Below are 12,105 nucleotides of genomic sequence, written 5' to 3'. Positions count from 1 at the left end.
AAAGACTCTGGAAGGCTAGAAGAGCATTTTGGACTGCCAACATTTCCTTCAAGTTGATGTGCCAGGTAAGATGCTTCTTTGTCCAATAGCCCTGCTGGCAATTGTTTAGGTAATGAGCTCCCCAAGCATAATCCGAGGCGTCTGTGGTTATAAACTGAGCAGGATGTGGAAGACCAAAGGGATTTCCTTGTTTGAAGCACAAGCCCTGGACCACCAAAGGAACTCCTTTTAGAGGCAGGGAATCAGAGGTATCATAGTTTCTAGGCTGTGGTAATGCTGAGACCATACACTCTTTAGGTACCATTGAAGTTTTCTCATATGAAGCCTTGCATTTGGAATCAACAGGATGCAAGAAGCCATGTAGCCGAATGCCTGCAGGAATTTCCTTGCAGTGAGCTGAGTTAAAGTAGCCAAGGTCATGAAAATTGATGCCAGCTGTACCTGTTTTTCTGGAGTAAGGAAGGCCCTTTGTAAGCTTGTGTTTAGAAGAGCTCCCAAGAAGATCATTTGTTGAGAGGGGATCAAATGTGACTTTTTTGTGTTCACTGAGAGTCCCAGAAGTAGAAGACGCTGAACAAACTGCAGATGTTGAAGTAAAAGATCCTTGCTGTCTGCCTGAGTAAGGCAGTCGTCCAGGTAGGGGTAAATTTGAATTCCTTGGAGTCTGCAATAAGCTACTACTGGAGCCAGACACTGGTAAAGACTCTGGGCGCAGCAGATAAGCCAAAGGGCAGTACAGAGAATTGAAAGCGTCTCGAACCTGCCTTGAATCTGAGGTATTTTCTGCGTTCCTGTCTGATGGGGATGTGTAAATAGGCTTCCTTCAAGTCCAATGTCACCATCCAAGCATCCTGGGAGAGCATGGGAAGAAGTTGTTGCAGAGTAAGCATCTTGAATTTTGGAATTTCCAGAAATGTATTTAACACTGAGAGGTCCAGAATAGGTCTCCATGAGTTTTGTTTCCTTGGGACCAGAAAAAATCTGGAGTAAAAACCTTTTCCCATTTCTGGAAGTGGAACAGGTTCTATGGCTTTCATGGCCAATAAGGCGTCCACTTGATTTAAGGCCTCTGACCATAGATGTTTTGGCAGATCCGGCCAGCCCGAAGACCTTGGCAGAGTATGAAAGTGGAATTTGTAGCCTCTTAAAATCACGTCTAAAACCCATTTGTCCTGGGTAATATGAGTCCAATTTTGGTAAAAAAGAGAAAGTTTTCCTCCGAGAGGGGCTTCCAGGCAAGGAGGACCTGTAGCCCAACGGAGAGAGTCATTGGGTCTGCTTCTTTTGAGATTGAGGTCTGTCTTCTCCCCTTCTAGGTGAAGGAGCAGTCCATTGTTTGGACCTGTAAGAGGCCTGAGCTTGCCCCCGACCTCTGCAGCGTCTATATCTTCCCCTTTGAGGCCTGTCAGACGTGGGAAAAGACCAATTTTTGGAGGGCCAATTTCTGGAAAATCTAGGAGGCTGAACTTGTAAAAAATCTTTTACAGTCTGCATAGATTTTGCTTTTTCTTCCATCTTTTTAATAACCTCCTCAGCCTTGGATCCAAGTAAAACATCATGCTGAACAGGGGCATCTAACAGCTTAGCCTTAACCTGTTCAGGTAAATTCTGCTCACGAAGCCAAGCATGTCTCCTGATAACAGTACCAGAGGCAGCAGCCCTGCAAGAAGCTTCTAAGGCATCAAACCCACAATGTAAACTGTGTTTGCTAACTTGTTCTGTTGCATGCAATACATCCTGTAATTCCTTGTCCTCTGCACATGCAGGAAAGGTAGAGAGCTTTTGCTTTCAAACAGACAAAAGAAATTGCTGATACTTGAACATGTGAAACTGGCAGTTTAAAGCTCTAATAGAAAGGGTAGCAGAAGTGTAAATCTTCTTGCCCCACCTGTCCAAGGCACAAGAATCCTTTTCAGAAGGGATAGGATTTTTAGAAGAAGCGGCCTTCGCAGCCCTAGAACCCTGAGAAACAGTTTCAGGATCAGCAGAAGGGTTCTTAAATAAGAATTGATGGGAGTCAGGAACTCTGTAAAATCTATCAGGCTTAGAAGGAGCAGGCAGCAAGGAATCAGGATTTAGGTTAGCTTCAGAAAAAGCATCATCTACAACATCAAGTACAGGAGGAATAGCCAAAGGTCTGTGTTGAGGGAGAAGGAGAAATTCCCTAAGTCTCTTCTTGGAAGCAGAGTAATCCTGACCTTCCCAATGAAAATGCTCCTTCATCTCATGCAAGGTTTCCCCAAAAGAAAAATCTTCAGGGGGAGAAGCAGAGGGAATAGATTCCTCTGCATCAGAATCTTCATAAGGAGGAAAAGAATAATCCTGGCCAGAGGAAGAGACAGAAGACACAGAAGCCTGATCAGAAGAATCATAAGGAATATCCTGTCTAGGCCTTTTTTCTGGAGGAGGGTGTGAACCCCTAATCATTGTAAGTAAATCTTCAGCCATCCGAAGTAATTGCTTCTGGGACTTGGGAGCTGTATCCGAGGAAGCTTGTGAAGAAACCCTTGGTTTAACAGGAGTCTTTGACTTTGCCTTTGTCTTTGTAGAAATAGTGATATTAGAAGGCCTGAAAACCCCCTCAGAAGCCGGTACCTGCACAGTGGTTCCGGACCCATCTGAAGGAGCGATGTCCGAAGGTCCTGCAGCAGTTAAAATACTAGGCCTTGAAGGCTCCCCATGGGAGTCCGTGTCGGCCATCGGTTCAGTGGCGGACGACAGGGGCTGCAAAAGCACCTCACTGACGATCACGAACCCGAAGCTGGCTCCGGCTGCAAAATATCATGTTTGGACCTCAGAGGCCTATCCTTGTCTTTGCGTTTCTTTTGAATTCCGGTTGTCGGTAAAGTATCCGACGACATCCTATAATTAAATCGTCTACCGAAATAATTCAAGGCCCAATCGTACCTACGCTTGATAGTGCGAGAATTAAACCTGGCACAGAACCGACAGCAAGAAACGTCGTGGTCAGGGCCTAAGTAAGGTAGACAGTAAGAGTGGAAATCTTTATGAGGTATTTGTTTCCCACACGATATACAATTATTAACTTTTTCTGACATCGGAGGAGCAAGAAAAAAGTTTCCCCAACGGGGTACTTAGCTTGAGAAGAGAAGTAGAAAACTTCGGACCGAAGACAATCAAAACACGTTGTCTGAAAACGCCAACCAACGACTTGCGAGCTGCTTTCCACCGCACGGCAAGAAAGACTGGAGAAGATGGCGTCGGCTGTCAGCTTTGTACCCCTACGTTCTAACGTCAGGGTGCTTGCTGGTACAGCCGACGCCGGACCCAGACTTTGGGATTCTGGCCGACCTCGGGCTGCCTGCCGGCAGGATCACCCTACAGTTATGACTGCAACAGTGAAACACGAAGAACATCATCTAAAATTTTCTCTGCTACAATATCAGTTTTTCCTATTATGCCAATGAATATTCACTACATCAACACAGGAATCCCACAGGTGAGGCTTTCTAATTCAATTTACAGATTAAAAGGAAATTAACAAAGGTTCAATGAGATTTGTCCTTTCATCTTACAGGTTCATAGATTAGTACTAGACTAACTGCCCCTGTGGGCCATTTTAAGCCTAGCTATTACCCCATGTGAAAATCAAATCCCATACCATGTGTGTAAGGTAAATACTTTAACCATTATACCAACCTCTTAACCCCTAAAATAATTTGTTTTTTTTTTCTGCTCTCTCTTTTTATAGTCTCCCTCTTCCAAATCAGACACCACGACTCTGTAGCCTCATCAGTACCTTACTAAGTCAAGTAATTGTTCATTCTATGTAACTTGAGATACAGGCACTATCTCAAAAGACAACATCTTAAACAATCAACTTCACAGAAGCAGCTTTGCCCAGTAAGTTGTAACATTACTTTTTCTATCATGAAGTTCATACTTCAAAAGAAGGGAAAATAGTATGCGGATGTGGATGGACTTAAGATTTCAATCACAAAAAGCTTAATTACAAGACTGGAGAAGTCACAGACACTGCAGAAAGATGACCCTTGACAAAGTAGTAATGAACACAAGCCTGACTTATAGAAGGTTATTTAGCCCTGATTATACATACCTGCTCCACACCTTCAACCTCTGGCACATAGAACTGTAGCATATTCTGTATCCCACTTTTCAACGTTATTATAGAGCTAGGGCAGCTTGTACAGGAACCCTGCAGCTTCAATTTCACAATCCCATCTTCAAAGCCTTTATAGATAACATCTCCTCCATCCTCTTGGACTGTTGGCCTACAAACAGGAAACAGAGCAGTGTCAAATGGAACTTGTTTAAAGGGGAGTACATTTGTTTTTAGTAAAGTTGTAATGTCTTTAATGTGTTCCCGTAGAGACAAATTATATTAAGGCAGAGCAACTCAGTTTTCTGCTCACCTATAAACACCTTAACTATGCCATTATGTAATAAACCCAGCAAAACTTCACAGTAACTACATTAGTACTGAAAACAAGCACTGATCTGAGTGCTCCTCAAATTTGTCTCAAAAGACTTCTCAATGTGTATGGTTCTTTTACTGAAGTGTTTTTTTTTTTGTTTGTTTTTTTTTTAATATTTTTTATTTTTATTCCTTTTTTAAAAGGGGGTTTACTTACTGCCAAATCAGAGGCCATAAATCTGGCTCACTGACATCTCAACCACTGTCTTTTCTTTCTATACAACTAAGACCATGGTGTACATCTAAATTGCAAAACAGCCTTTCAGATTGTTTTGTTTTTGTTAAAAGAATGCCAGGTGTACAGACTGTCCTGATAATACTTATAGCCACTATTACTATGGAAACCAAGCATGGTTTACTGTTGATTATATTGACACGGTTATAAATAGAACGTGCTGGAGGGACAGATTCATCACCCAGAGACTCCCTATGCTGTGGAACAAAATCCCGGTACATGTGAGGCAGAGCACCTCTCTGGCCTTGTTCAAGAGGAATCTTGACCAATGGATGGGAGATTGCAGATATACCCCAGGGATTACTTCAGTGTCACTGCTTGACAGAGGCACAGCAAAATGATAGGCATAGTTTTTATTCAAACTAAAGGGGTGGTGAAAGCCACATAACTATGGGCTAGGCTTATAAATGCCCTTGGGCAGATAGCCTAGTATGAACCTATGACCCCCTATTAATATTCCAAAACGTGCATGCTGATTGGTCAGCGTGCACGTTGTAAATCAGACTTGTACTAATAGAGAAAGGTTTTTTCATTAGTATAAGTCTTTGGTTTTTTTTTTTTTTTTTTTTTTTACAGCAACGGAGAACGCAAGATCTCCGTTGCTTTTTAGAAACTGTCTTGCTACGTTAAAGGAGTTTAACATAGTGAGACAGCTTTAAAAAGGTAACGGAGATCTTCCTTTCTCCGTTGCTTTTTTTAAAGCTGTCTTGCTATGTTAAATGGGTTCAACATAGCGAGACAGCTTTAAAAAAAGCAACAGAGATTCTCCGTTGCTTTTTTTAAAGCTGTCTCGCTTTGTTAAACTCCTTTAACATAGCGAGACACTTTTTAAAAAGCAACGGAGATCTTGCTTTCTCCATTGCTTCCACCCACAGCTCTGATGTACTGCGTAAGCATACGCATGCGCAGTACATCAGAACTGCCACAGAATACCAGACAGCTGCAGAAGGGCAGCACAGAGGCATTATACAATGCCATTATTTAAGAAAAGTATTTTTTTTCTTAAATAATGTCATTGTATAATAGCAATAACCCACTTCTGGGTGTGGGTAATGCTGGATTTACCCATGCTTGTCTTTGTTTGGCCACTCGGGCTTCGCCCTCGTGACCAAACCACACCAACCGTGGGTAAATCCAGCATTACCCACACCCAGGCGTGGTCTATTGCTTAATTAAGGTATGCAACTCAGCTTTTCTAGTGAGTAATGTATCCAACAACACTCAATCTTCTAAATAAATAAATACATACATACCATATCTCTCAACCACTAGTAGATAAGAGAATCTGAGGCAATATATCTTAAAATCAGGGACACATAATTGGCATAAAATATGCATATTCAAATCTATAAACCGCACATTATCTCAGACCTCTAGTACGCTAATCAGCTTTTAAAGCAATTCAAAATCCTAGACATAAACTTCAAGTCGTCTTATTCCAACATTTGTACTTTGCACAGCTACTTACATTTCCTAACAAAGAGCAATGTTAGTCCAGCAATATCTCCCCTATTTCATTGGCCAACAGCCTCAGTAGAGTTTAAGTACACAGTCTAAACCATAGTTAACAAAAAGGGTACACGTTAAGCATACATAATTTCATGTTAACTCTGTAAACCACAACTCTTTTACTCAGACAGTAGACAAAGTGAAAGAAAAATGACAGGAGTAAAAACCATTCCAGTTTATAATGAAGGACTTAAAAACATGTTGGACAAGAGCCATCTGCAGCTTCAAACATTACAAAAGGTAACTATAGAAAGCCAAGTTTGATAGACAGAGCTTTTGTTTATTATGCAGAATGTACACACACAGTACAGCAAAGACAGGACATGCTTATAATACTGCCAATAAGTAAAAGAGATCATATTAAAATGTATTTTAATCATTAATATAAATAAAGAATATGGCACCAAAGCTTAAAAATACAAACACAAGCTGTCAGACTGCTAAACCATTTAGAGATTTTAGTCCTCTTAACAAAACAGCAGCAACCTACACATGAGAAGAGGTATTTGTACAGCACAGAAGTCCACTACAAGCAATGAGGTTAGCAGCAGAAATCATGTAAGACAAGAATAGTGTACCAAATACCAGACTCCCTCAGTGACCATTCCCCAACCTTCCTACTAAAAAATCACATTAATGATTGCAAACCCATTACCCACAGACTTACTCGCAACAAAGCATTTTTTAACCCCAACTCCTTCACCTCATCTCTCCAAAATGTAAACTGGTCACCTCTAAAGTACCTCAACCTAGAACAAGCAGTCCATTTCTTTAAATTTCTTTAACAGCACCTTCCTCAAAATCCTTAACTACCACGCCCCTTGAGAAACACCAGAATCAGAACGAAGACCTCCCCCTGGCTACAAAAAACCACAAGGGGCCTTATGAAAACCAGGGATAAAACATGGAAACGCTGGTGCATAACTAAAAACCCCTCAGATAGGCAACTTTTCCTTGAACTACTTAACAAGGTCAAAAAGCAAGTAAAAGCAGACAAAGCCCTTTTCTATCAGACATCCCTAAACTCTTCCCAAAACTACCCCAAGCAATTCTGGTCCAAAATTAATTCTATACTCTGCCCAGGAAAAGTAAGCACCCCCCCTACCAACCACCCCTCTCTCCCACCAGTAGCATTGCTGATTCCTTCAATACACACCTCACAGAATCCATGCTATCCCTAACAAAAAAAAAAAAAAACTTCCCTAAACTAATCCCCCCTCACCCAACCCAAAACCACCCTTCCCTACCTTCTTCCTCTCCACCGTACCCACCTCCTACATAAAAATACTCCTGACAAAACTAAAACCCATAAAAAGTACAGTTGTGTACACTTACCATAAATGTAGATGTTCAAGAGTATTCACTATTACAGTCATCACATTTGGGTTATCTGCTTGCAGTAGCCCTCAGTCAGCCTGATTATCAAAGTCTTGGGTCCTGCGTCAGTTGTGGTCTCATCTTCCATGACGTCAGGTAGTCAGGGGTATAAAGCATGCAGCTGACGCCATTTTATCAGTTTTTCTTGCCCCCATAATGGGAAGCAATTATATACAAGGTTACACCTCCAACAAAATAGCAAATACACTAGAAAGCTTTACGCATAGTAAACAAGAATAGAGGTATAGTCAATAGAAGTCAAGGGGCTGGAGGGAGGGTAAAGTACAGTTGTGTACACTTACCACAAATATAGATGTTCGAGTGTCTTCACTGTTGCAGTCATGACTGTAGGGTTCTCCCCTGCCGGCAGGCAGTCCTCGGTCGTCCAGAATCTCAAAGTCTGGGTCCGGCGTCGGCTGTTCAGCCATGCTCCCTGACGTCAGAGCGCCAGGAGTACAAAGCTGACAGCCGACGCCATGTTCTTCAGTTTTTCTTGCCCCAGATGTCAGGTGCTCCAAAATGAGTAAGATCCCATACCCTTTGCAAATACACCTCAAAAGAAGGGTGAAGAAGGGAACCACACAAAAGAAAAAATAAGAGGGGACAGGAGGGAGGAGCAGACTGCAACAGTGAAGACACTTGAACATCTACATTTATGGTAAGTGTACACAACTGTACTATGTTCATCGTGTTTCACTGTTGCAGTCATGACTGTAGGGTTGAATCTCAAAGCAGAATAAAAGGGAGGTGGTCATAAAGAAGAGGGGGTGGCTAAAAGGCCCTGCAAGACAGCAGAAACAAAGCCTGCCCTAGACTTAGAGTAAAGAGGTAGATTGTAGTGCTTGGAAAAAGTATGCACTGAACTCCAAGTTGCAGCTTCCAAAATGTCTTTGGTAGGAACTCCCCTGAGGAAGGCAGCTGAAGTGGCAGCAGCTCTGGTAGAAGGAGTCCTTATACTCCCTGGGATTTGCTTTCCATAGTGTGAATAGCAAAATCTGATTCCATGAGCAATCCATTTGGAAATGGTCTGTTTTGAAATAGCTTTACCATAGGAACTTGAAGCACAAGAAACAAACAATTGCTCTGATTTCCTGATGTCCTTGGTTCTGTCCAGGTAAAAACGTAGTTGTCTGTGTACATCCAAGGAATGCAAGATCCTTTCCCCCTTATTTTGAGGAGAGGGGAAAAAAAGTTGGCAAGTGAATAGTTTGATTTAAAGCCACTTTGGAAATCACCTTAGGCATAAAAGTAGGATTAGTCCTTAAAGACACCCTGTCTTGAAGAAAAATAATATAAGGTTCCACAGCCATGAGAGCTTGCAACTCCGAGACTCTCCTGGCAGAGGTCAGAGCTAACAGGATAGCTGTCTTCCAAGATAAAAACTTGATGTCAGCTGAGGCAGCAGGCTCAAAAGGAGGTAAGGTGAGTTTTTCCAAAACATAGTTGAGATCCCAAGCAGGAATGGGAGGAGATCTAGGGGGCCTTAAGTTCTTAGCTCCTCTGAGAAACTGTCTCATGAGCTGGTGGGAAAAGATTGGAGGGTCTGTATTATAATGAGCAGAAATAGCAGAGGCATGTATCTTTATTGAAGAGAAAGAGACCCTTACGTAAGAGGTCTGTCAGGTAAAGTAAAATTAGGGGAATGTTAGGAATAAGAGGATCAGAATCCTGAGCCTGCATCCAGGAACAAAATCTTTTCCATTTTCCTGCATAAGACTTTCTAGTGCTAGGACGTCTGGCTTCTAAAATGACATCCATATCCTGCTTGGGTAGGAGAGAATGAATCAAAGACCCTGGATTAACCAGGCCGCCAGGCTGAGAGTTTTGACATGGGAGTGCAGAACCTGACCCTGGTGTTGGGACAGAAGGTTCGGAGTCTGTGGTAAAACCCAAGGGGGCTCCAGACAAAGGTTTTTCAGTGTTGGGTACCAAAACTGTCGAGGCCAATTTGGGGCCAGCAAGATTATCATCTTGGGCTTGTCCTGTTTGATCTTTAATAATACCCGTGGAAGAAGAGGAAGAGGCGGAAAGGCATACCCCGAGAGGTTTCTCCAACTGAATGATAGTGCATCCACTTTCCAAGCTAGTTCGTGGAATGCCCTGGTGCAAAAAATCTGTAGTTGATGATTGAGGTGGGATGTAAAGAGTGAGGACATCCCCAGACTGATGTAATCATCTTGAATATTTCGGTGTCCAGCATCCATTCGTGTGGGTCCGATAGGTTTCTGCTCAGACTGTCTGCCAGGAAGTTTTGCTTCCCTGGTAGAAACTGAGCTTGAAGGTCCAGTTTGCAAGCTAGAGCTGTGTTCCAAAGATTCATGGCTAGTCTGCAAAGGGGATAGGAATGAGATCCCCCTTGCTTGTTTATGTACCACATAACTGTGGTGTTGTCTGCCCGTATCAGTAGTTGTCCTGGTTGCAGAAGATTTCTGAAGGCCAATAGAGCTTTCTGAACGGCTAACATTTCCTTTAAATTGATATGCAGGTGCTTCTGATCCTTTGTCCAAAGGCCCTGCAGACAGTTGCCCTGACAATGGGCTCCCCATGCATAATCTGAGGAGTCCGTGGTTAGTATCTGAGTGGCAGGAGGCAGACAGAAGGGTTTTCCTTTGTTTAGAGTACATGCCTTGGACCACCAAAGGAATTCCTTTTGAAGACAAGGCAGGACGGAGATCTGTATGTCTACACTGTGGCAATGCTGAGACCATACACGTTTTAGGTACCACTGTATTTTCCTCATATGTAGTCTTGCATATGGTACGAGAAGGATGCAGGAGGCCATGTAACCCAAAGCCTGCAGGAATCTCCTTGCAGATAGCGGAGTTAATGTTGCCAAGGTTTTGAAAGTTGAAGCAATCTGTAATTGTTTTTCGTATGTCAGAAATGCCATCTGGGTTGTTGTGTTTAGGGAAGCGCCCAGAAAAATGATCTGTTGTGAGGGTGTCAAATTCGACTTTTTTGTGTTTACAGTGAATCCCAGGAACCTGAGAAGATTCTGAACAAACTCTAGATGCTGGAGTAAGACATCCTTGCTTTCTGCCTGAATAAGACAGTCGTCCAGATAAGGGTAAATTTGAATTCCCTTGAGTCTGCAATAAGCTACTACTGGAGCCAGGCATTTGGTGAAGACCCTGGGCGCAGTAGACAATCCAAAGGGCAGCGCAGAGAATTGATAGTGCCTCAATCCAGCCTTGAACCTGAGGTATTTTCTGCATTCCCGCCTGATGGGAATGTGTAAGTATGCCTCCTTTAAATCCAAAGTTACCATCCATGCATTTTTGGCCAGCATTGGAAGTAGCTGCTGTAGAGTAAGCATCTTGAATTTTGGTATCTCGAGGAAAGTGTTCAAGACTGACAGATCCAGAATGGGTCTCCATGAATTTTGCTTCCTGGGGACTAGAAAGAGCCTTGAATAAAAACCTTGTTCCCTCTCTGAAAGTGGAACTAGTTCTATGGCTTTCATAGCCAAGAGAGCTTCCACTTGGTTTAAGGCCTCTAACCATTGATGTTTTGGAAGATCTGGCCATCCGCTTGGTCTTGGTAGGGTATGCAAATGGAATTTGTAACCTCTTGAAACCACATCCAGAACCCACTTGTCTTGAGTTATATGAGTCCAATTTAGGTGAAAAAGAGAAAGTTTTCCTCCGAGAGAGGCTTCCAGGCAAGAAGTTCCTGCAGCCCAACAGAGGGAGTCATTGAGTCTGTTTTCTATGAGCTTGCGATCTGTCCTCTCCTCCCCTAGGGGTGGAAGCAGTCCACTGTCTTGGTCTATAAGAGGCTTGCGTTTGAGGCCTTCCAAGGGAGCGTCTGTATCTACCCCCTTTGAGGCCTGTCTGAATTGGGAAAGGACCAATTTTTTGTAGGCCAATTCCTACTAAATCTGGGTGGCTGTACTTGTAAGAAATCTTTAACTGTTTGCATGGATTTTGCCTTGTCCTCCATTTTCTTTATCACCTCTTCAGCTTTAGATCCAAACAAAACATTATGCTGAACAGGAGCATCCAATAATTTAGCTTTCACTTGATCTGGCAAATTTTGTTCCTTTAACCACGCATGCCTTCTAATGACTGTGCCAGAGGCAGCAGCCCTACAAGAAGCCTCTAAGGCATCAAATCCACAGTGTAAACCATGCTTCCCAACTTGTTCAGTGGCATGCATTAAGTCATGTAATTCCTTATCATCTGCACAGGCGGAAATGGAAGTTAGCTTTTGTTTTAAAACAGACAGGAGAAACTGCTGGTATTTCAGCATATGAAACTGACAGTTTAAAGCCCTAATAGATAAAGTAGCAGAAGTGTACACTTTTTTGCACCATCTTTCTAAAGATCTGGAATCCTTCTCAGTGGGAATGGGGTTTTTAGCAGAAGCGGCCTTAACCCCCTTAGGACCCTGAGAAATGGTTTCAGGGTCAGCAGTAGGATTCTTGTATAAAAACTGGTGGGAATCAGGAACCCTATAATATCTGTCTGGCTTAACAGGAGCTGGAGGAAAAGAGTCAGGAGTTAAGTTAGCCTCCGAAAAAGCATCA

The 12,105-nt window shown here is 42.7% G+C and overlaps 1 protein-coding gene across 1 annotated transcript in view; it reads right to left on the bottom strand.

Annotated features, from left to right (window-relative positions):
• NFU1 (NFU1 iron-sulfur cluster scaffold) overlaps nucleotides 1-12,105 on the bottom strand; it is a gene marked incomplete in the record, with an annotated part of 508,295 nt that overhangs the window by 133,729 nt on the left and 362,461 nt on the right. Inside the window, 1 exon segment of the mRNA XM_044083026.1 lies at nucleotides 4,079-4,253. Within this exon segment, the coding sequence (XP_043938961.1) occupies nucleotides 4,079-4,253 (175 nt within the window).

Source organism: Protopterus annectens, chromosome 9.part0, assembly GCF_019279795.1.
Source record: "Protopterus annectens isolate FY-2018-M chromosome 9.part0, PAN1.0, whole genome shotgun sequence".
Lineage (NCBI taxonomy): Eukaryota > Metazoa > Chordata > Ceratodontiformes > Protopteridae > Protopterus > Protopterus annectens.
The sequence above is the reverse complement of the archived record's forward strand: the minus strand, read 5'-3'. Positions and strand labels throughout refer to the sequence as shown.